Genomic DNA, 26,112 nt, shown 5'->3' with positions numbered 1-26,112 from the left:
ATTTTTATTTTTAAGTGATTTCTGCAGTCAGTGTGGGGTTCAGACTCACAAGCCCAAGATCAAGAGTCACATGCTCCACTGACTGAGCCAGCCAGGCACCCCCCCTGACTACTATTTTTAAACGGTAGAAAAATATCAAGTTCCAGGCAACCGGGCTGATTTTTCATTCTAAAAAATAATTGTCTTTTTTGCCAGTCTTAAGAGTAATACACACTCACACACAAAATTAAGTTTCTTTAAAATAATCTCTTACAATAATAAGATAAAATGTTTGTACCGAGTTTGTTAAATATAAAACCTGGCAGAGAAGTTCCTAAGAAATAATCTGTTAACTAACAAACGGATAAGAACTATCTCTTGTGATGTAGGAAAAATGAAGCTCTTAAAAGGAAAAGCAAAAACTCTGCACGCTCAACAAGTCTCCGCAGAGGAAAGCCATACTGGTAGGCTTTCCCTAGAATGCTAACAGCATATTGAGCGTTAACTGATAATGTTTGAACCTACAATGCAACTACTTTGGGGACAGATGAGGAAAACAGAAAACAACGGCGGGCTTGATAATAGGCTAAGAATGAGATACAGTGAAGCAGAAGTCACAGAGAATAATGTAATATAATGAAAACTATTTGAAAAACGTTGCGCTCCTGTTCTAGGGGCATGGTATAAGCTGTTGTCCCCAACATGATTATTTCCACCATCCCCCTGCATGCCAGTTTTTGAAACGTGGAGAACTGGGGGGCAAATGATAACATTGACGGAAACTGGGAAACCGAGAAGGAACACCAGTGATAAGAAAGTGAACAGTGAAACATTGTAAAGTGAGCCACATCATTGAGGAATTTGCCTATGAAAGAAAGAGCAAAGCCTATGGCAGTGCAAGGGAAACAGGACAAGGGAGGGAAGTTTTCAGAACAAGGATATCTGAAAATAGAAAGGAAAAAACTAGTGGGAAAAGGAACACAATTAAAGGTGAAAAAGAGCAATCCGTGCAGAAGGAAGGTAAGTTTTTGTCTTTTCTTTTTGTTAACGTGAAATGTGAAAAAACCCCCAAAACATTCAGCATCTCGTTTATAATTAGATGATCTATAATATTCTTTTCCAAGAGATTTTAAGGTAGCTTAAAAAGGGAGTTCAGTTTCTGCATCTTCTAGATCTTCATGGGTTGTAATGTGTAAGAAGAGTATTGCCTGCGTATAATTTTTTAGCACTATTTACATGCTCACAAAAGGTATGGGTCCCAGTAATGAATGACACTGTCCCGTGGATGTGTCAGTGTTTAAAGAAGGCGGGCTATTTTGTGTGACTTGTAAACTGGTTCTTAAGTATAATCAGAATGGGTACCTACAATGCTTTAAACAATGTCATCATTTCTGAAGTGTATTGACCTCCAAGCTATTTGCTGGAAAGGAAAGAGTTCATTTAGACTCAGAACTTCGTAGGTGTTAGTTTAAAATTCATTTATTTGCTTCTTTCAATATCCCTCCTCTTCTTTCAGTGAAGATCACTGCTAGTTTTTATTGTACAAGTGTGGTTTCTTTATCTCACTTATCTGGCTTACTTTTCTAATCCATGCTCAGTTTATTCAGTGTTTTTTCATATTTTTTGGTCACACGGTACTTTCAAATCTACTGAAAAACTACTGCGTGCCGAGCAAGATAGTAGGCTGAGATTCAGGTATTAAATATGTTTATCCTTCTTTTCAAATTTACTCTTTTCTAAATTTTGTTGTGGAAGAACCAACTTTTTATGTAGATCAAACCTGTCCCTCCCCCTTAGATCAAACGATAAGTCTTGTGATTTCTTGTGGTCAAATAGAATTGTGTTTATACTAGTGAATATAAGTTTGAGAAGTGTTCTCCTAACTAAATGAACATTATGCTTGATCTGTCTCTTTATGTCCTCAGATGAAATGAAGATTAATATTAGAATCACTACAGGTGCAAAAAAGGAGATGCAAGGAGAAAACCTCACCATTTGGAGCTTTTTTTTCCTGCAGGGTTTTTCTAGATACCCAAAGTTAGAGATTGTTCTCTTTGCCTTCAGTCTTGTGATGTATCTGATAACCCTCTTGGGCAACAGCACTCTTATTTTAGTCACTGTCCTAGAGTCACGCCTTCAAACCCCCATGTACTTATTCCTCGGAAATCTCTCTTTCATGGATATTTGTTACACGTCTGCTTCTATTCCCACGTTGCTGGTGAACTTGCTGTCATCCCAGAAAACCATTGTCTTTTCTGGGTGTGCTGTACAGATGTATCTGTCCCTTGCCATGGGCTCCACAGAGTGTGTGCTTCTGGCTGTGATGGCGTATGACCGCTACGTGGCCATTTGCAACTCACTGAGATACCCCGTCATCATGAACAGGCAGGTCTGTGTGCAGATGGCCGCTGTCTCCTGGGTGACGGGTTGTCTGACTGCCCTGCTGGAAACCACTTGCGCCCTGCAGATACCCCTCTGTGGGAATCTCATAGACCACTTCACGTGTGAAATTCTGGCCGTGCTGAAGTTAGCTTGTGCACATTCCTTGCTCATGGACGTGATCATGCTGGTGGTCAGCGTGCTCCTCCTGCCGATCCCAATGCTCTTAATTTGTATCTCTTATTTCTTCATCCTTTCTACTATCCTGAGAATCAGCTCAGCAGAAGGAAGAAACAAAGCTTTTTCTACCTGTGGTGCCCACTTGACGGTGGTGATCTTGTACTATGGGGCTGCCCTCTCCATGTACCTAAAGCCTTCTTCCTCAAGCTCCCAAGAAGTAGATAAAATCATTTCACTGCTTTATGGAGTGCTCACCCCTATGTTGAACCCCATAATTTACAGTTTAAGAAACAAAGAAGTCAAAGATGCCATGAAAAAACTATTTTATCGAACACATGAAAATCTGTGACTGGATGCCCGCAGTTTTATCAGGGGGGTGTGCTCCTGGCAGAGTTCCCCATAGAAATTCTATACCGTACACTCACCCACAGAACACTGATTTGACCTTGAGCCCTATACTTTTACAGCTGTGAGGGATGTGTATCTCACAGTGACTGCAGAAGTGACTGCCCGTGGACAATAGCAGGTTCCCGTTTGCATTTGGCAACATTTGCTGTCTCTTGTGTTTCACGGTTGGAGAAGTTTTAGGCTGCAGAGTCCTGACACATTGGCTCCTGAAAGAAATTTGGATAAATTTACTCAGTGATTGTTGGTGCCGGAAAAATTTTGGATATGTTCTCTGCCTTAAATCCTTTCTAGAAGGAGGTGGGACCATAGGGAAACAAACGAATAATAGAGATTGGCCTTGATTATGCAAACGAGAAAATTAAAGAAAAATTAAAAGGCTCGCTCACCATCACACAGTTGCAGAACTGGAACTACAACCCCATTATCCCTTCATCTTTGGAAACATGTTGGACCACAGCGTGGTGGCTCCCTAACTGCCGTTCCTCGTTCAGAACTCCTGATCAGAGCTTCTGACTTTCTGAGTAAGGCATCCAGTACTCATCTGCCAACCTTGATTTGCTCACCTGCCAACCTTGCCTTTCTAACCACATTGATATTTGTGTAAATTTTATCTGTTTCTTTGCCAGTATACCACCCATATGCTAAGTCTTTTTGTGTGTTTGTCTTCTTTCTTCTTTTTGGGTGATTGACTTCGGAAGGGCAGGGAAACCTATTCTATTGTACCTTTCATGTTTACAGCAGTCATTCGGTAAACTAATAAATTTACCAGCTTTAAAGTAATCTGTTTGAGAAGTAAGTCCCCCTTGAGAAAATTAGGAAGAAACAGTATAGGGCAATGAGGTATATTGCTTTATAAATAGCCAAAGATGACAGAGACAACATTTATATCCACGTTTGAGCTTTTATTTGTCTAAAAATATTGCTTGTTGAAAATGTGGACTCTAGGCCTCTACTCCCAGAATCTGATTCAGTAGCTCTGACGTGGGGTCCTGGTATTCTGCATTTATGATAGATCCCTGAGAAATTTTGATACAGATTTTGAGATGACCAGACTTTGGGAGACATTATTTCCAGCAAAAACTGATCATTCCAAAATAAATGTGGGATTAGTTCTCATTTCTTCCCTTTTTCCTTTTATTAAAGAATTAAAAAAATTTTTTATTGTGTTTATTATTTTTTTTGAAAGAGAGAGATAGAGTGCGAGTGGGAGAGGGGCAGAGAGAGAGGGAAACACAACATCTGAAGCAGCTCCAGGCTGTGAGCTGTCAGCACAGAGTCCAATGTGGGACTTGAACTCACAAGCTGTGAAATCATGACCTGAGCTGAAGTCGATGCTCAATCAACTGAGCCACCCAGGTGCCCCTAAAAAAAATTTTTTTTAATGATTATTTTTGATATAGAGAGAGAAACAAACCATGAGCCAGGAGGGGAGGGGCAGAGAGAAAGGGAGACACAGAATCTGAAGCAGGCTCTAGGCTGTCAGCACAGAGACCGATGCGGGACTAAAACCATGGACTGCAGATCATGACCTGACCTGAAGTGGGATGCTTAACTGACTGAGCCACCCAGGGGCCCCTACCTTTTTACCTTTTAATTTTGTTTTCCCTTTCATTGTTTGTGCCTCCATTGTACCTCCTCATTTGCCTACCTCCACTTCTAGAGTAGGGAAGGGGGGAGGGTTTTGAGTGGAGGAAGGTTAGCCCACTTGGTAAATTTTACCATATGAAAGACCCAAGAAGTTCTAGTAGTGGATGTTGAGTTTGGATTATTTAACTCATACACCTTTAGATCTAGGGCTTTCATGACGTGTTTCTGGATGTGTAACCCCCATATAAAGACACTTGAAATAATCACCCAGCAAAATTCTAGTGATGCAGCAAGGAGACCAGTTTGATGCCAAAATTGCTAAGAGATGTTTGATAATGGAGGATGAAGACAAGCCCTGAGTAAATGGCTTTGGGGTAGTAGAGGAGAGCTGACCAGGAGGCTTTCATCCCTGACGTGATTATTCTTCTCTTTGGATACCTCAACCTTCACAACCAGATACCACATTCATTTCCTGGTAATTTCAGAGTCATTTTGAAGTGCCCTTCTGTGGGAGACTTTTATTAGAGTGGAGCTGGATTTCATGTTAGAGTAGAAGTAATGGCCTCCCAGAATTAGCTGTAGTCTGTGTAGTACCAAGTATAAACAGGAATAACCAAAGTTCTAGAAACAGCTGAAATCTTTTCTTCAAAGAGTGAATTATGAGAACTTAAAGACACAGCAACTGAGTAACCTCTGTAATTAGTGATCAACTTTGATGCAAGGAACTGAGCAAATTGACACGGAGACTAGAGTTTCAGAATGGGATATGGATCAGAATGGGATGCTGAAACAGATTAGAGATGATCCAGATGTCAGAAAAGGACCCACAAAGGGACCCAGGCAAATATCTCTGTAACAGCTCTTGGTTCAGATATAAGAGATTAGGAGTTATGGTAGTCACAGCCATATGTTATGCAAAGTTGCTGTGAAAAACAAGTGAATATAAATATAAATGTGGTTTATATAATATAGGCATATATATATCATATATCTATATGTCATATCTATATATCATCTATCATATATATATCACATATATATCATATATCATATATATTCCTATATATATCACATATATATCATATATATTCCTATATATATCATATATATATCATATGTCATATGATCATATTTATATATATATGCCTATATATGCCTATATTATAGGCAATCCTGAAGTTAATTATTGGTAACTTCAATAGGAGTGATGCATTCCTTCATTTGGATTAGATTCCATCTCAACCAGTACTAACTACAATCATTACTTTTAGAGAGTCTCAGGTAAGGGATCCTTTTCAGGTATTGTTAAAAAGAGGAGTAAGGTAAAAGTATGCCTGGCATATCATTTCCTGGATGATTGCATAACCAGATTTATGCTGGAGAAAAATATGATCATGTCACTTCCCTGCTTAAATCCTTTAGTGGCTTTTAATTACCCTAAAAAAACTTGAAATCCTTAAGATGACATTCCAGGGTTTTCTTAATATGATTGCCCACCATTTACATCCTTGGCTCTGGGAACACACAACTCCTTTTGGTTTCATGGAAGTGGTATCCTGTGTCTTGCTTCTTCTCTTATTAGGAATGCTTATCACAATTTGTAACTTGATCATAATTTGTGGGTTTGCTTGTTTAATATCTATTTCACTGGTCTGTAGGTTCATTGAGGCAAAGGCTGTATCAGTTTCATCGGCTGTTGAATACCTAGGGCTTAGCACAAGGTCTGGCACAGAGAAGACATTTTGTGCATACTTTTTGTGAAGGACCAGCTGTTCAGTGAACATATGTTGAATAAAAATATGCATGTAATAAACCTTTGATGGCTATTGAATTTGGTGCTTGATCATCCCTGAAGGTGTCCCTGGTGACCTCTAGGTGTCAAAGAAGGCTGATAGTGGGGTTGGAGGGTAAATCATGAGTTGTATTTTAGACATGTTGAATTTGTCATTATTTTGAGATCTAGAAGTAGAAATATCAAGGAGTCAGTTGGGTATGCAGGTTGTAACTAATGAGAAAGATCAGCCTGGAGATACAAACTTGTGACATATTTGCACATATGTAATTAAGTGATGAACATGGTTGACGTGAACTTAGGGAGAGGGTATAGAGTGAGAAAATAGCCTAAGATGAAATTAGAGTAACACTAATATTTAAAGCCCATCAAATAGGAAAAGCCAACAAAGGGGGATTGAAAAGGAGCTAACTCTAAGTAGGAAGAGGAGCCAACAAAGGGGGATTGAAAAGGAGCTAACTCTAAGTAGGAAGAGGGCAAAAACCAGGACACAGATTCCAGTTTTGATCAAGATGAAGTAAACGCACGCCATCTTGTTTCTCCCACTGAATGAAATTAAAAACTCTAAAGCAGCCCAAATGTCCACTGACTGATGAATGGATAAAGAAGATGTGGTGTGTGTATATGTACACACACACACACACACACACACACGCACACACACTGGAATACTACTCAGCCAAAAAAAAAAAGAATGAAATCTTGCCATTTGCAATGACATGGCTGGAGCTAAAGAGTATAAATGCTAAGTGAAAGAAGTAGTCAGGGAAAGACAAATACTATATGATTTCACTCAGATGAAATTAAAAAAAACCAAAGCATATGAGCAAAGGAAAAAGAGACACAAACCAAGAAAAAGACTCTTAACTATAGAGAACAAACTAATGATTACTAGAGGGGAGGTTGGTGGGGGGATGGGTGAAATAGGTGAGGGGGATTAAAGAGTGCACTTGTGATGAGCACTGGGTGATGTATGGAAGTGTTGAATCACTATATTGTGCACCTGAAAAGAATATTGCACTTCATGTTAACTGTACTGGAATTAAAATAAATACATACACACGCATGCTCTAGACAGAATGTGTGGAGCAACTCTCTGAGGACTCTGGAAAATAAATGCTAGCAGGCAGACCTGGGAAGGGAACTACCTTGCAAGCTACCAACAAACTCATGGTGAATTTTTTGCCTCTCCTCTCCCTGCCCTGCTATCTCTTGGCTTTGACTGCAGGGAAGGCTGAAACCCAAACCTGTGCACTGGGATCAGATAGAAAGATAGAAAGAGCTCCAGGTGACATTCCCTTTTCTTTTTTGGTCTGGAAGAGAGAAATGGGGCTCCTGTCCATCAGAAAGAGTGAAGTACATTCCCTGATGTTTTTCTGTTATCTCTTGCCCACATCCCCGGGCAGTCCTGTGGGGACAGTGGCGATACCAGCACTGGTGAATGGGCAGGCAGCTGAAATTCTTAGGAAACAGCACTTCTTGACTGGGGGACTGTGGTCCCAAGAGCATGGGAGGACCTTATATTTTCTCCTCTCTCTCTATCTTCTCACTGTTTGGTACCTGAAGCAGGGACTTTTAGCTTCCAGAACTGTAAGAAAGTAAATTTTTTCTGTTTAAGTTACCCAGTCTGTGGTCTTCTGTTATGGCAGCTTGCATAGACTAATAGGTGGCCCCTTCCTCCATCTCCAAAGCCAGCAAATGAATCAAGTCTTTCTCATATTGCATCACTCTGACCCTGCTTCTGTCATCATATCTCTTTCTTCAATTCCGTTCTGTCTCCTCCTCCCACTTTTAAAGGCCCTTGTGATTATACTGGGCTGAGGCAGATAAGCTCTCTGTTTGTTGTAAGGTCAGCTGATTAGCAACCTTAATTCCATCTGCAACCTTATCTCCTTCGCCAGTTTGTATACAACACATTTTCTTTATCCATTCATCCATCAACGGACAGGACATTTGGGTTTCTTCCACCTCTTGGCTATTGTGAATAATGCCTTTGTGAACATGGGTGTACAGATATCTCTCTGAGATCCTGCTTTCAATTCTTTTGGATATGTAACCATGAGTGAGATTGCTGGATCATATGATAATTCTATTTTAAATTTTTTTGAGGAAAACACCGTACATTTTTTCCCAATTTCTCCACATCTTTGTCATCACATGTAATTTTCTGTTTTTCTTTTTTTTATACATGAACCGTCCTAATTGGTATAAGGTGATATTTCATCGTGGTTTTGACCTGCATTTCTTTAATGATTAGTGATGCTGAGCATCTTTTCATATAATTTTTGGACATTTGTATACTTTACAGAAATGTTTACTCAAATGTTTTGCTTATTTTATTTTACTGTCTCTATTATGTCCTTGATTAAATGGTAAGTTCTTTAACATGGTACCTTGGCTCTCTTAAAATTCTTTTTTTCATTAGGCTTTAATTTTTTAGAGTAGTTTTAGGTTCCCAGTAGAGTTGAAGGGAAGGTACAGAGATTTCCCATACACTCCCTGTTCCTGTGCCCACAGCTTCCGCCATTATCAACACACCTCCACAGGAGGGGTATATTTGTTATTCAGCTGATGAACCTACGTTGACACATCACAATCACCCACAATTCATCATTTACAGTATGGTTTACTCATGGTGTTGTATATTCTGTGGGTGTGAACAAATATATAATGACCTGTAGCCATCATTATGGCTTCATACGGAGTATGAGACTTCATGGTATTTGCAATATATAAAATAGAGTGAATTTCTTAAGCTTGAGAGTAATACTACTCTTGGACCCTTTCATGAATACTTTAAACTGTCTCTACCTCTCAATATTTCACTCTTTCTCTTAAGTAGAGATTACTTTACTTTGAAGGTACTTCAAATTTCCCTTAGGAGAAACTTTGTAAGAAGAAAACTTCTCTTACTAATAAGTCTCAGTTGGATTTTCCCATGTTTGCTCTCAACCCCCTGCCTACCTAGGGGGCTGGGTCTCACGGTGTCTCATTTAACCTGTGTGCACTTCCAGAGCACCAGCGCCACTTGGGTTCTAAACTATAATGAGTCTCGACAAAGCACAGTTCCCTCCAGGGCAGTGAGAACCAGCCTGTGACTTGTACCCGTGTAGTGGGAATTGTGTCATGATGAAGAAGTGAAGTGCTGCAGACAAAGAAAAGCATTATGACTATTTTGGTTAGGTAGGTTTTGTCAACAAAGGCATTCTTGCACCATTGAAGAGTTGAGCCAAGTAGCTGCTTGTCCCAAAGGGCCATGGGAACATCTCAGAGGGTGATGGAGAATATGGAGTAAGAGAAGTGGAGTGGTGTGCATGCATTTTCCTGCCCACTGAGCAAAGAAGTACCTTCTCAGTGTAACCCTCTTCTTATCTTCTATTTCTTTTTTTTTTTTTTTAATTTTTTTTTTTTCAACGTTTATTTATTTTTGGGACAGAGAGAGACAGAGCATGAACAGGGGAGGGGCAGAGAGAGAGGGAGACACAGAATCGGAAACAGGCTCCAGGCTCTGAGCCATCAGCCCAGAGCCCGACGCGGGGCTCGAACTCACGGACCGCGAGATCGTGACCTGGCTGAAGTCGGACGCTTAACCGACTGCGCCACCCAGGCGCCCCTATTTCTTTTTTTTTTTTTAACATTTATTTATTTTTAAGAGACAGAGAGAGACAGAGCACGAGTGGGGGAGGGGTAGAGAGAGAGGGAGACACAGAATCCGAAGCAGGCTCCAGGCTCTAAGCTGTCAGCACAGAGCCCAATGTGGGGCTTGAACCCATGAATCATGAGATGGTGATCTGAGCTGAAGTTGGACACTTAATTGGTTGAGTCATCCAGGCATCCCTTATCTTCTATTTCTGTACCTCAAATGGGCCTCGTGTTAACCAATACAACTTTTCTCTATTTTTTTAATTTTCCCTATGTTTTCTCTTTTTTTTAAAGTAGTAAATAAGTCTTAGAGATTTAATGCACGGTATAAATATGCACACCAATATTGCATTATAATCGAACTTGTTGAGAGACTAGAACTTAATTTTTCCAACCACTAAAAAGAAATGATAATTATGTAATGTGATGGAGGTGCTAATTATCACTACAATGGCAATTGCTACCTTATAAAAATCTATCATATTAACATGTTGTACACCTTAAATTTATACAACATTGTAAGTCAAAAATATTTCAATAAGAAAAAGGAAAGGCAATTTTAAGATAATAAACTAATAGACACATATATATGTATAAGCAGATATATATGTGTGTATAAATATAAATATAAATATAAATATAAATATAAATATAAATATATATAAACTGAAAAACAAAGATTAGAGTCAACTATCTTTGGCTTCCATAAAATGGTTCCACTACTTGCCTGTGATGTGTTTAATGTTTTTCCAAGTCAAATCACTGAAAACAATTTTATTTATTTTTTTTAAAAATTTTTTTTTTTCAACGTTTATTTATTTTTGGGACAGAGAGAGACAGAGCATGAACGGGGGAGGGGCAGAGAGAGAGGGAGACACAGAATCGGAAACAGGCTCCAGGCTCTGAGCCATCAGCCCAGAGCCCGACGCGGGGCTCGACCTCACGGACCGTGAGATTGTGACCTGGCTGAAGTCGGACGCCTAACCGACTGCGCCACCCAGGCGCCCCTGAAAACAATTTTATAGAGCAACCCAGGAAGCAGAGCAATGATGTCATCAATTGAAAAGTTGTAGGGGTGCCTGGGTGGCACAGTCGGTTAAGTCAGGTCATGATCTCACAGTTTGAGTTCGAGCCCCGCGCTGGGCTCTGTGCTGACAGCTCAGAGCCTAGAGCCTGCTTTGGATTCTGTCTCCTTCTCTCTCTGCCCCTCCCCACTTGTGCTCTCTCTGTCTCTCAAAAACAAATAAATGAAAAGTTATTAAACCTTATTTGCATTATATAATTATTAATATTAATAATAAGATACACAGGCATATCTTAAAGAATAGCTAACCCATTGGCAATGAAGACAGACTGTCATTTGCCTGACTTCTATATTAGAACTGAATTCAGGGATGCCTGGGTGGCTTAGTCAGCTACGCATCCAGCTCTTATTTTGGTTTCAGGTCATAAACCCAGGGTTGTGGGATAGAGCCCCATGTTGGGCTCCACGCTGGGCATGGAGCCTGCTGAAGATTCTCTTTCTCCCTCTCTCTCTCCCCTCTGCCATGCTTTCATGCATTTTCTCAAAACAAAACAAAAACTGAGTTCAATTTACCATTTCTAATATTATTGAGAGAGCTTATTAGAACATAAGACTTTGATGACAGAGACCCAAATCTTTTTTTCCCCCAGAGTTTGCTAGTCAAACATGAATTCTTTTTCATACTTCTATAAATTCCTAACCTTTTTAGTTTTAAAAAAACCAAAAAGCCACAAACTAAAGTCTGAAATTCGTAAGTTCCATTGTAATTATTAGCCTCAGCCTCCCCCATCAACATTTAGCCCAACTATGTATTTAATCTTCCTTTTTTCTTCACTCACCTGTATCTTTCAAAATCTCCCAGCGTTCAAAAAGACAGTCTTCTCTCTGATTAACAGCGCACAAAACTCTCACAAATTGCCTACTTTTTTTCCCTACAGTTTTATTCTATTAATTTGGGTTTACTTACATATTATATTGTAAAACATTTTTTTAAAGCTTATTTATTTTGGGAGAGAGAAAGAGTGTGCGCGTGCAAGTTGGGGAGGGGCAGACAGAGAGGGAGAGAGAGAGAATCCCAAGCAGAGCCCGACATAGGCTTGATCCCACAAACCGTGAGATCATGATCTGAGCTGAAATCAACAGTTGGGTGCTTAGCTGACTGAGCCACCCAGGTGCCACTATAAAACATTTTAAATCAGCCTTTTCATTGGTATGTTGTTAACTAATTTAGAAGAAGTTCAAGTCCTGAAGCCTTCTGTATGTATGGTAGGAGCACCAAAACACACCACAAAATATATTTTGTATTAGACATGGCTTTTTCAGTGAAGTAGAGCAGCTGCGCTCATCCAGTTAAACAAGTGGCCAATGGTGAACTGTAGAGTGAGGGGTCAAGGATCCAAAATAATCACATTCTAAATAATTAGTGAGATAGGAATATGTATGTTCCAAATGCCTATGTTTTATGAAAGTGTGTTACTGACAAAGGAGAACTAAAACAATTACTATTATTATTGAATTTATTTATCTTGAGAGAGATAGAACACATAAGGGGGAGGGGCAGAGAGAGCAGGAGAGAGAGAATCCCAAGCAGGCTCTGCACTGTCAGTGAAGAGCACAGCTCAGGGCTCAAACTCACAAACCATGAGATCATGATCTGAGCTAAAAGCAAGAGTCGGGCGCTTAACCGATGGAGCCACCCAGGCACCCAAGAACTAGCAACAATTACTAAAGGACAAAGCGGCTAATTCTAGACGTTGGCTATACCTCTTGGCTGTAGGTGTGCGTTCTCATCTGTTACTCCTCATCCATGTCCTTACCGGAACTGCTACAGTGGGAGGGATCCATAGGTCTTCCATTTTTGCCAGAGCAGGCTACAGCTCTAAAGTGCATGCCTTTTCCACATTCTTTGACATCTCCTCTTACCCAAAATCCTCGTTGAGACTCCCTTCTGCCTCCTAGAAGAATGCAATCTCACCAGTTTCCCTAAGGTTGAGATAGAAATACGTCACAAACGCAGAGTTCCATTTCCACAAGAAGGTACAGGTCAGAGCCTTGGCATTTCTCCTTCTTCTCACCTTCTCCCTCTTCCCTGTGGGCTGTCGCCATGGACTTAGGGCTGTTTCACAGTTCGTGGAGCAGGGTGTCAACTTGGACCACGCTGTGAAGTTGCAGTCATCTCCACTGTGCATTCTCGCACAAGGGGAGGCATGCCATTTGTCTGCTTGAGACATTCTGTCATTTCTGCTGACTGGGTATCATCAGAGATGCAGGACACCAAAATTCTTGGGACTCTTGAAGTCTGACATCAGTTTCACAAGGCTGAAATCAAGATGTCAGCAAGGCTGGTTCTTACTGGAGGCTAGGGAGAATCAAGTATCTCACCTTTTCCAGCTTCTAGAGGCCACCTACATCCTTCACCGCTATGCCCTGGCTCCAGCTTCAAAGCCCACAGTGTAGTAGCAGCACACCTCCACCTCTCTGTCCCTCGACACATCATAAAAGAAGACTGTTTCCCTGACAGAATGTGAATAGTAGCATAGTGCCCAGAACAAATTAAGGCTGTGGGTCAGAGCTATGCCTTCAACATCTGTTGGTTTTTTTTTTTTCATTTTTATTTTTTTAAATGTTTGTCTATTTTTGAGAGAGAGAGAGAGATAGAGAGAGAGAGAGAGAGAGAGAAATACAGAGGGAAGGAGTGGGGGAAGGGCAAAGAGAGAGGAATACAGAGGATCCAAAGTGGGCTCTGCACTGACAGCAGAGATCCCAATGTGGGGCTCAAACTCACAAATGGTGAGGTCATGATCTCAGCCAAAGTTGGAGGCTTAACTGACTGAGCCACCCAGGCACCCCAATGTCTGTTAGCTCTCGAGAACATGTACCATCTACTCTAATTATCCAAGCAGTCCTGGGAGGCTCCATCCACTATCACATTGCCTACCAGCTGTGCTTCAAGGAGAGGAATTTTAGTAGTTCATCAAAATTCTTTTTAATTTCCTTTCTAGCATGTGCTGTCTTTCAGCCACAGGCAATAGTTAGCTCGATGGAATTTACGTCTGGAGAACAACATTCCAATGTAAGAGAGACATTGATAAACAGGGACTATGTCGTATTTTATGCACATACTTCCCGAGTACATTTTCCTTGAAAAATTATTTTGTCTTTTTTTGCATAGTCAATGAATAAATACATTCTCGTGAAAACCATTAAAGCACAACGATTTATCAGGCTGCTCCTTTGGATATATCCACAGTTCATCCCACTCTCACCACCAGGGTTAATTCTTCTAATCAGACCTTTCTTATTCTTATTCAGTACTGTGGCAGTACTCAAACTTTATTGTGCTTAAGTATTACCTGGAAAGCAAGTGGTGAGCAAGCAGCTTGATTCCTCATCCCTACTCTAGAGATTCTGATTCAGTAGGTTTGGGGGGGAAGTGAGAATATGTTTTTCTGATTAAATCTTAAATGATGTTGACGTTGCTGATCCACAGACCACATTTTGAAAGGCACTGCTATTGGCATATGGTATAGAAGTGGTATAGAAATATTTAGTATAATTTTGTGTATATGGTGTTATGCAAATATTACACTGTTTATAATTTGCTTTTAAAAATTAATGTATCTTGGAAACAGCATCATGGCAAGAGTATGGGTCTACCACGCTCTTTTAAGCTCCTACAGAGTATCTTATATTTCCTTCTGTTTCATTAGGTGCTTATTATAATTTGTTAGGATTTCCTTTCTTGTACAACAATTTGTGTTGATACTTGTCTGTTTAACGTTTGGTTTTTAATGTTCTTTTTATTAACTGAAACACAAGCACTAGCCAGAGGATGTATATCTTCTCTAAGTATAGTCACACACTTTAACTATTGTATTTCATCTTTTAAAGAAATCTTTCCTCAGAGACTCCTAACTTGCTAAAGTCTTTCCTGGTCATTCTCTAGACTTGGTATAGAATCGTGATCTCTATCAGTAATCTGTGGTCTCTATCAGTAATCTGGGATTGCTTTTGCTTCTGACTTGAGCTGTGTTCCCCAGTTCCTGATTTGATATTTTCCTCTCGCCTCTTCCCAAACTGCCTTGTTTTGTTAGTTCAATAGCTTTCCAGAAAAGGGTGCATGAGTGGTAATTTTTTTGTGACTTTGAATGTCTGGACATATCTTTGTTCTGTTGATGGTTTGGCTGGCTATAGAATTCTCAATATTTTGAAATTTCTTAATGATGTGTCTTTGTATGGATTTTTTTTTCAGCCACAGTTTGGGTACTGCTTGGAAACTTTCAATCTGAAATCTGATTGATTTCAGATATATATCTACATATATACATACTGTGATGATTTCCTTCTCTTTATTTTCTGGACTTTTAGTATTATGTTGGAACTTCTGGATTGGTACTCTAATGGGCTAATCTCTTGTCTTTCTTTGTGTTTTTGCTCTATCCACTGGGAGATTTTTGTAACTTCATCTTCCAACTTTTCTGTTTAGTTTTTCCTAGTTTTGACCTTGTTTTTACTTTCCAAGAGCTATTTTTATTCTTTGAATGATTTTTAAAATTTTTTATGAATAAAATTTATTGTCAAATTGGCTTCCATACAACACCCAGTACTCATCCCAACAAGTGCCCTCCTCAATGCCCATCACCCACTTTCCCTTCTCCCTCACCCACCCTGAGTTTGTTGTCTGTATTTAAGAGTCTCTTGTGGTTTGCTTCCCTCCCTCTCTGTACCTATTTTTTTCCCCTTCCCTTCCCCCATGGCCGTCTGTTAAGTGTCTCAAGATCCACATATGAGTGAAAACATATGATATCTGTCCTTCTCTGACTGACTTATTTCACTCAGCATAATAACTTCCAGTTCCATCCACATTGCTGCAAATGTGGATGATTTGCATTTCATCCACATGATTTCATCTGAATGATTTTTATACACTACAACTTCTTTATCCACTTATTTGTCAATGGACACCTAGGTTGTTTCAACATCTTGGCTGTCATAAATAAATAATACTGCCATGAACATGAGGGTGCAGATATCTCTTTGACATAATGTTTTAGTTTCCTTTGGATACATTCACAGAAGTGGGGTTACTGGATCATATGGTAGTTCTATTTTTATATTTTTGAGGAACCTCTATATCATTTTCCATAGTGGCTGCACTAATTTGTATTCCCACCAACAGTATACAGGGTTCCCTTTTCTACACATCCTCACCAGCACTGTGCCTTGTCTTTTTGATGCTAGCCATCTTAGTAGATGTGAGGTGATATTTCATTCTGGTTTTGAATTAATTTCCCTGACGATTAGTGATGTTGAGCACCTTTTGATGTACTTCTGTTGGTTATTTGTATGTCTTCTTTGCAAAGATATCTATTCAGATCCTCTGCCCATTTTTAAATTAGACTGTTTTTGCTATTGAATTGTGAGTTCTTTGTATATTTTTGAAATTAACCTCTTATATATAATTTGCAGATGTTTTCTACCATTCCACAGGTTGCCTTTTCATTTTGTTGATGGTTTGCTTTGCTGTGCAGAAGCCTTTTATATTAGATTTTGATTTATATATTTCAAAGCTGTGTAGTTAAATCTATAAAATATCACGACTGTTGTGTCTTTTTGATATATTGAAATGTGCTTGCACAGTTATTAATATGCAATAGTCCTCCTGGGTTACTCTAATAATTTTCATCTTGTATTTATTTCAATATTAATATTGTTATGGTTGGTTTTCCTCTAAGCATTCTCTTGATATACCATTTCTCATCGCTTTATTTCAACATTGTCTTGTTATTTTAAGCCCATCTTTTATTTATTTATTTATTTTTTTAATATTTTTTTTTTCAACATTTATTTATTTTTGGACAGAGAGAGACAGAGCATGAACGGGGGAGGGGCAGAGAGAGAGGGAGACACAGAATCGGAAACAGGCTCCAGGCTCCGAGCCATCAGCCCAGAGCCTGACGCGGGGCTCGAACTCACGGACCGCGAGATCGTGACCTGGCTGAAGTCGGACGCTTAACCGACTGCGCCACCCAGGCGCCCCTAAGCCCATCTTTTAAATAGTTGAGTTTAATTTTAACCTCCTCAATCTGTGAGTCTGTCCTCTAAAATGAATTTTACTTATTAATATTTATTGTTATTTTATATTTAAGCCTGTTTGTACCCCTTATTTATTTGCTCATTCTTGCTATTCTTTTGTATTATTTTTTACTTTGCTCCCCACCCCCATTCTATTGTTTGTTGAAATGGTGATTTCTTTTTTTTTTTTTCCTGCTAGTGTATTAGAAGAAATAATGCCATACACATATTTAAACTTATATTTTCTAACAATGTCTATATGTTAATACCTACATCTGTAGGGGCTCCTGGGTGGCTCAGTTGATTGAGCATCTGACTTTGGCTCAGGTCATGATCTGGTGGTCTGCCCCTCCCCTGCTTGCACTTTGTGTCTCTGAAATAAATAAAAGGTTAAATAAATTAAAAAAAAAAACCCTACATCTGTAGAAGTTAGGTACTGTTATAATGATGTTTTGTAATATGCTATCCCCCAGATAAACCCAAATAATAGCAGTCTTTTTCACCATTCATGCATCTATGTAGTGGCTGAGGTTCAGCTGATATAGGCTGGGTGTGTTGACATAGCTGTGCTACTCATGGTGGCTCAGTTGATTGGTTGGAATACCTGTGCTCCATGTGTCTGTCATCCTCTCCTTGGAACAGCAGGCTGGGGCATGTCTTAATAGCAATAGTGTAGGCACAAGAGGGTAAGCTTAACTCTGAAAGCCCGTTTTAAGTCTCTGGTTGAGTCATAGCTGCTAACATGTCACATGTTCTAGCACATGGTGAATAGATAAGGATATATACTCCAAGGCATTATGAGGGCATTGCAAAATTACATGATAAGGAGTGTGGATGTGTGATCCCATTACTAAGGAGAGAGAGAACAGAGTAAGGATCCAGTCTACTAGGACGTTCTTCCCTTTAACAAGATGACCTTTAAAAAAATTTGTACAGTCCCTCTGTTTTTCCTCCCTACCATCTTCTATGTATATATTTGAGATTTTTGTTATTTGATATTGCTGTTATTTTTAATTTAAAAAATGTATACTTATTGAGACAGGGATATCCAGGGTGCTGCATGGATCTGAGTTCTGGCAGTGGCTGCTATGATGCACTGATCAGAGTCTCCATCAGGAAAGAGGGACTCTCAGCTGTGGGGATGTTGCCCCCATCTAGACTGTTCTCAACTCTCAGACACTGTCAGGGATTGCCTTGACCGAAGAAGGTGCCTTGCCAAGGCCATGCCCTCTTCCCAGGTGGTCCCATCCAATGACTGTTGAGTATGTTGAGTATGAGGATATCAAAGTCTGGCCTTTTGCTCCAGTTTAGGGTGGTCCTCAAGGTTCATCCAACTTTTGGAACTCCTCAGAGAATCAGCTAAGGCTTCTTCTTTTTTTTTTTTTTTAATATGAAATTTATTGTCAATTTGGTTTCCATACAGCACCCCGTGCTCTCACCTAAGGCTTCTATTGCAATACATTGTATCACTGCACAGTTTCTGCCTAATCTTGCTCCCTTACCCTCCTTTCTCTTCCTGAAGTGTTGATTCTCAGAGAACTCCCAATTAAGCTTGTTTACATGCTAATTCCTATTTCAGATAACTTACCTGGGAACCCATCCCTGAGAGTTGACGTGGGTGGTCCCCCAAACCCAAACCAGATCAAAACAAAAGACACATGCTGGGATAAGATCCTGGAGCAGAACCACACATTACCTGGTTGGCAAAGAGAACTGTTACTGGTGGTAGCGGGAGCATCACGAGACCCTGACAAAAATAAGCAGTATAATTGTGAAAAAATCTACTGTTGGGCAATTGGGACAGTGGATCAGTGGAAGGTAATGTGTTAGCAGGTACAATGTGTAAAGCAGATGGTAAAAATGAGAGAAAAAGCAACTATAAGTATAATAATATTGAATGTTTATTGCTAAACTGAATTGAAACTTGGAAAAAGATAATGAAAAGTTAAGAAAGAGCAATTAGAAATTACAAGCTAAATGTGAAAGTCAAAGGGCCTACTTGGTATCATATGCAAATGTTCTCATGCCCTATGGCTGGAAAGCAGAGAAAACAAAGGACCAGGGTCATGAGATTAATTGTGAGTAGATGAGCCCTAAACCAAGGTATATCTGCAATGTCAAGGTTGGGAAACAATAGGACCCTGCCATCTTGGATGGGGACAGTGATATTAATGCATCCTAAAAATCTTGAATCCTCCAGATTTTTCTGAGTCTTTGAGCCTGAAGAAGTGACCCACTTTCTTATAAGGGCTAGAATTCCTTCCTTGCTTGAAGATGATGCAAAGGCACATCTCCCTTACCCCCATCAGGATGTACACCTGTCTCCCTTCCTGGCCCAAAGCCAAATCTCCCTTCCTGGGATTAAGTTATAATATCACCCAGGAGAGGATGTACTAGATCTGAAAGACAGGAAAAGAACACAGCCTCAAAGGAGCCGTAGTATTTAGCTAGCATGTTTCAGCAAAAGCTGGGAGAAACATGGGGTTGGGTTTTGAGGGTCCCTGATCAAGAGGAGAGGAACAGGATTTAAGGTAGAGGAAAGGAGAGTGTGTCAATTTGAGAGCACTCTGTCGGGAATAGGATGTATATAAATAATATATAAATGTTTCAAATATGAATATTTTTTGTGTTTTCATGTAACATAACTTTTCTTCATTTGAATACAGACCTCCATCATTTTCAGTCACTGCATGGTGTTCTATTATGAGGCTGTGTCATAATTTTAATGTTGTTTTGTGTGTCTCTGAATGAACACTGCTTTTCCTTTTTTGAGTAATTACATTTTGTCCATTGGTCAAGCAGCAAATTTTGTCCTACTGTTCTGTTACTCAGTCTTGCCATATTGTTTGCACTTTGGATGTCATTCACTATTCTTGATCAGCTTTTCCCTCTCTCTTTGGAATTGCTTCACATTTGTTTACTTTAGTGGAACAAAAAGAAAGAATTCTCAGTGATGTTGCTTTTACTAAAGACAGTTCTGAAAATACAGCAGCTTTTAATAAGTCTTATTTCCTCAAAACATGCAGACTCTTTTAATTAAGAATTTTGTGTTGGTCTGAAAAATGCAAAGTTCTTTCACTATTGTGCCTTGTGGTTTTGTGATATAGAGAATGTACACAAAAGTAAAGATTAATTCTATGAAGACACACGGGTCTGCTCACCTGTTTGCCTCCACATTTTGGAAACCGGATAATCTAATAGGATAGTCAAGTGTGACTGGCTTCATCAAAATGTATTTCCAAAGCAGTACATGGAGGAAGTCTTTACATTGAACCTTTTGAAATGCCGTAATGGGAAAGAAGTGTACAAAATCTCTTAAATGGTCAACTTAAGGAGGATTGTATACAATAAACATATACATATATAATGGGGTCCTGATATTAACTTACAGTTGGTGTATAACTATGAGTGCTTTCCTTATTCTGTCAGGCTTAGACTTCTCAAATAATTTAGGTTCTCTTGATGTTTTTCTATCTAGTGGTCATGAGGAAGCTTAATTTGCATGATATATTTGAGGACATTGAGATAAAGTACTGGCCAAGGAAGATTTCTTCAAAGCAGTGAAGGGAATGTTGAGGACAATAGAATTCAAACAAAGAGCGGATAAGAACTCTACATACGTTTTTGGTGAAACAAAGAAAGAATGAAGACATGAGAGTAGAAACATTGGGTGAATTTGCGGATATCAGGTGGATCCAGCAAGGGGAAATTCTTTTGGGCACAGATTCATAGCCAAGTACTCCTCACTCATCTGAGTACCTTCTTGCTGGGTTTCATGGCATTACTTCTTTTCATGATCCCCAAATGTTGTAAACCCTCAGATATCAGAAACTTTTGGAAAAAGCTATGATCATTTAAGCAGAAAAAACTAACTTCCAACTTTAGGGGCCGTGGTGGAAAGCACCAATAATTGCATAGACGTATGAAGACCTTTGATGCTACCAATGGTAGCTGGTGGGCAAGAAGAACATTGATGATAGGAGTTCTTTTATTTTTTTTAAATATAATTTATTGTCAAATTGGCTTCCATACAACACCCAGTGCTCATCCCAACAAGTGCCCTCCTCAATGCCCATCACCCATTTTCTCCTCTCCCCCACCTCCCACCCACCCTCAGTTTGTTCTCTGTATTTAAGAGTCTCTTGTGGTTTGCTTCCCTCCCTCTCTGTAACTATTTTTCCCCCTTCCCTTCCCCCATGGCCTTGTGTTAAGTCTCTCAAGATCCACATATGAGTGAAAACATATGATATCTGTCCTTCTCTGACTGACTTATTTCACTCAGCATAATACCTTCCAATATCATCCACGTTGTTGCAAATGGCATGATTTCATTCTTTCTCATTACCAAGTAGTATTCCATTGTATACATAAACCACATCTTCTTTACCCATTCATCAGTTGATGGACATTTAGGCTCTTTCCGTAATTTGGCTGTTGTTGAAAGCGCTGCTATAAACATTGGGGTACATGTGCCCCTATGAATCAAGACTCCTGTATCCCTTGAGTAAATTCCTAGTAGTGCTATTACTAGGTCATAGGGTAGTTCTATTTTTAATTTTTTGAGGAACCTCCACACTGTTTTCCAGAGTGGCTGCACCAGTGTGCATTCCCACCAACAGTGCAAGAGGGTTCCCGTTTCTGATAGGAGTTCTCTTATGAGGAAATTAACAAAGGTGGGTGTTGGCTCAGAGCAAAATGCCATATTATCATTATCCAAGTTTGTGATATTCCTTCAAGTTGGTATGCTCTGGGGGCAGTAAGAGTCTTTTTCCACCTTCTTCTCCTCCATCTTCCCTTTCTTTCTCTTTCTTTAAAAATGTGTCTTTATCTTTTGCATTATCTCTTTCCACATGCCTTTGTGCCATTTCCTTCCCCCTGAATCTGATCTTTCTCAATGCCCTGTTTTTATTTGAAAATAATTTATGTGTCTTGTTAAAGTAAACAGGTTCATTCCGAAAGACCGATTCCTGGATGATTTAAAGGGATAAATTCATTAATGTCTTCTAATTTACTTTTTTCCAGCCTGATTTATTTTGCATCTTGGGCTCATGCTAATTTTTATAGGTGCACTAGGAGGCACTGTTGAGTTTTAAATATCCCAGTAGTGTTTTCCTGGTTTATATTAATGCTGAACTTGCAATTCCTTTCATTTATGTCAGTATTTCACCTTCTGTGCTAGCAGTAGGGTATGAAAAAGATGTGTAGATTTGCTTCCAGTGCAGAAAAAAATAATGATGATTTAAAACAGTGCTTGTTGAAAGTTAGGGTAAGAAAAATGCATATTTGTGAAGGAGTATTGATTTTTTTTCTTTTGGCATTTATGGGTTACAAATTCACATTAGTGATACAGCCAATATACAAACCACAGTTGTAGCAACCAGAGAAGGAAACAGGATATGGCCCCTTTTGTAAGATGCTCATAATATTCCCAAGGAGGCAGGGGAAAACTCCATTCATCTGCAGTTTATTCAGAATGTTCTTTTCTTTCGCTTGTCATTTTGGGATGGATTTAACTGCTGGATTTAACTGGATTTAATGGATTTAACTGTTGCTAAAAAGTTACAGGAACAACAGCCTCATAGCTAGAAATCATCTGTTTCTTCACAAAACAAGTTCACCCAGATCAGTCATGTGACCTCCCCAGCAGTGCCCAGCCCTCTGACCTGAGTCTTGTTGGAACAGCATCTCTTTGGGATTGAAAAAGAATTCATGTTCTAAGTCTTTCCTGCTATTTCTCTCAAGTTTGTTGCCTGCTGTAATGTCTAGTCCTTTTTCCTTTTAAACCACGTACTGCAAAGTAAACCTAAAAACCCAAATCCTTTCGACAGAGAATTCAATGTGTGGATTTGGGATAATATAAGCCACAAATGTCTGATCAGTATCTTACCACTACACAAGTTAAAAAAATTGATTAGGCGTGGTTTGAGTTTTCTCATTGGTAAAGCAAGGTTAGTTGTGTGAACATTTAAACTGTTTTTAGTATAATTCAAGCTGAACCTCAGAAGATTCTTAAATTTATGTTTGATTTTTTTGTGTATTAACAGAATCAAATCTAAGTCTGTTTTTTAAAATCTGCATTTAATACATTTTCATCAGTTTACAAATATTTTGGGAATGATTAATTAATTTCCCTTAAAAAGCATTGATTAAAAACACATTTGTTTATGTAGTTACTATGTGCAGCTAATTACTTGTGATTCTTGTTCACCTGATGTCCGCACTCCACTGAGGCACCAAATATATCTGGATTTGCATCCGGCTCTCTTGGACAACTTATTTGATTCTCTGAGTATCAGACTGATGAGGACAAAAATACTTTCATCATAATGGCTTTGTAAGGATTAAATGAGGCACTGATGTTAAGTAGTCAAGGTAGCAAAGTGTTTGGTGGAATCTAGCATCTTCCCTTTTGTATCTACGTAAGACCAGCAATGATGCAACAGGCAGAAACAGCAAGAGTCCAAACTGCTGCCTTGTGGTGTGTTCCCACATCATGCTGGAGAAATCTCACAAAGGTGAAGAAAGTAATACAAAGGGGTATGCACATTTCTTGCACTATGGCGTCAAAGGAAAAGTATAGCTACTGTTCAAAACCTAGGATAAATTTGAGCTATTTATAATATATGCTGCACTCCAGAGTATTTTTTTTAAATTTTTTAAATGTTTTTATTTATTTTTAAAGGAGAGAGAGAGACAGAGCATGAGCGGGGGAGGAACAGAGAGGGAGGGAGACACGCATCCGAAGCAAGCTCCAGGCTCTGAGCTGTCAGCACAGAGTTGGATGTGGGGCTCAAACCCATGAACCGTGAGATCATGACCTGAGCCTAAGTCAGACGCTTAACAGACTGAGCCACCTAGGCACCCCTGCACTCCAGAGTATTTAATCAAAGTTCTTGTGAATGACTTTGGATCAAAGAAATGAATCAAATAATCAATGGAAGTAGAGCCTCTATTTCCTTAGCGCCGTATATTCGTGCTTAGAATATGGCGCCTTTGAAAATTTATGTTAAATTTTTTTTTTTAAGAGATACCAGGGCTCAAAGCCCAAGAAGTGCAAATGAACATAACTAAATATAAATCACTCTACTCTCATTGCCCTTCCTGGGGTCAGCCTCTGCTACATTCTTGGGCATCTTTCTATTGAGAGTAAATAGGCACATGATAGATAGATAGATAGGTGAATGGATATGGACACAGATATACATGTAGTTACAATCTTTTCACTCATTGGGATATAGCTTTAGGATACATTACTAGAAAAGGAATTGCATCAAAGGCCTTGTGCGTTTATAATTTTTATATTGCCAAATTGCCCTCTGTAGAGAATATATATATATCCTCCCCATATATATATTATCACCAGTGTCTATATTCTTTTTTTTGTTTGTTTTTAACTTAGGAAAAATTGGTATATAACATTATATTAGTTTCAGGTGTACAACATAGTAGTTTGATCTTTGCATATACTACAGAGTGATCACCAGAGTAAGTCTCATAACCATCTGTCACCATACAGTTGACCCCCTGCACACTTTTTGCTCACTTCCCAGCCCCCTTCCCCTCTGATAACCAACAATCTGTTCTCTGTATCTATGAGTTTTGTTTGTTTTTTTAGATTCCACATATAAGTGAAATCATACAGTATTTGTCTTTCTTTCTCTGACTTATTTCACTTGTCATAATACCCTCAACAATACCTATATTCTTCAGCAGTACCATTTATTACTTTTTGGATCACAATTTGATAGGTAGAAATGATCTTTCAGTGCAGTTTCAGTGAAGTGTCTTTATTATGAGTGATATTATTACATTTTAGGAGCCATTTTTATTTTTTTCTGTGAATTGTCTTTTCATATCATTCACCTATGTTAGATTGGTCTCTTAGTCTTGTTATTAATATATTAAAAATACACTAGGAAAATAAGACCTTTGTAAATTGAGTTGTGATTTTTTTTCCAGCTTTTTATTTATCTTTTGTCTTTTTTTACATGAATTTTCATATGCAGGCATTTTACATTTTTTCTGTAATGTGGTCCCACTAAGATTATAAAAGCATAGAATTTGCCACATACTGAATTCCCATGTGTATTTTGCTGTGTTTAGAAAATTGCATTTTAAGATAAAGTTTACTTTTTCCTGGAATTATTATCTTTTATGACAGAAGAAACATAATGCTATTTCTTAAATTTTTTTTTTCAACGTTTATTTATTTTTTTGGGACAGAGAGAGACAGAGCATGAATGGGGGAGGGGCAGAGAGAGAGGGAGACACAGAATCGGAAACAGGCTCTAGGCTCTGAGCCATCAGCCCAGAGCCTGACGCGGGGCTCGAACTCACGGACCGCGAGATCGTGACCTGGCTGAAGTCGGACGCTTAACCGACTGCGCCATCCAGGCGCCCCATTTTTTTTTTTATTTAAAAACATTTTTTTTCAACGTTTATTTATTTTTTTGGGACAGAGAGAGAGCATGAATGGGGGACATAATGCTATTTCTAAAAGAGTTGGAGGAGACCAATATGGGTTATAGAAAGGGATTGTATTAAAGATTACATAATATCTAAGACTAGATAGAGTAAGGCACCTTAGCTTATTCAAAACCTTTGGAGGTCTTGCCTGGTGAATAGAAACAAATGATTTTAATCAGCACATTCATTGTATGCCTGTAAATGGATCCTTCTAAAAGCCTGAAACTAGTCCTTCTCTTATTTGGTTAAGACAATTTCATTTGGTGGGAATCTCTGTGAGCTTTAGGAATATCCCATTTACATGGCCAATTACTTTTTAGCATTCCTGGGCATGTCTGTCATAGATGACAGGCGTATCTAGTCCAATAGCACAAAGTTACACTCTTAATATAAAGTTAGAGAAATGTTTTTTTCAATTAGCTTGCTTACATGATTGATATATGTATGTGCATGTGTGCCTTAGCAGAAAATTTCCAAAATATTTCTTATAAAACAGTAGAGCCCAACCTGATGAAGTTTCTCTACAATATTTGAAGAACTTCAGACAATCACGTGCTTATAATTGTAAACATTTAAATAG

At 39.0% G+C, this 26,112-nt stretch overlaps 2 protein-coding genes across 2 annotated transcripts in view; both read left to right on the top strand.

The window, feature by feature from the left end:
* Window positions 1-821: 821 nt before the first annotated feature.
* LPAR1 (lysophosphatidic acid receptor 1) overlaps window positions 822-26,112 on the top strand; it is a 362,490-nt gene continuing 337,199 nt past the window's right edge. Inside the window, exon 1 of the mRNA XM_086683698.1 lies at window positions 822-999. The gene's annotated coding sequence lies outside the window, so the exon portion shown is untranslated. The remainder of the gene's footprint in view (window positions 1,000-26,112) is intronic.
* OR2K2 (olfactory receptor family 2 subfamily K member 2) lies at window positions 1,848-3,997 on the top strand. Its single transcript, XM_086684708.1, has one exon. The coding sequence runs from the start codon at window positions 1,895-1,897 to the stop codon at window positions 2,885-2,887; it is 993 nt and encodes a 330-aa protein (XP_086540834.1). The 5' UTR covers window positions 1,848-1,894; the 3' UTR covers window positions 2,888-3,997.

Source organism: Puma concolor, chromosome D4 (genome assembly GCF_028749965.1).
Source record: "Puma concolor isolate L17-30 chromosome D4, mPumCon1.1.hap2, whole genome shotgun sequence".
Lineage (NCBI taxonomy): Eukaryota > Metazoa > Chordata > Mammalia > Carnivora > Felidae > Puma > Puma concolor.
The sequence above is the reverse complement of the archived record's forward strand: the minus strand, read 5'-3'. Positions and strand labels throughout refer to the sequence as shown.

What these genes read in the sequence shown, in the direction of transcription:
- OR2K2 (XM_086684708.1), top strand. Translation starts at nt 1,895, where the DNA reads ATGTCCTCAGATGAAATGAAGATTAATATTAGAATCACTACAGGTGCA.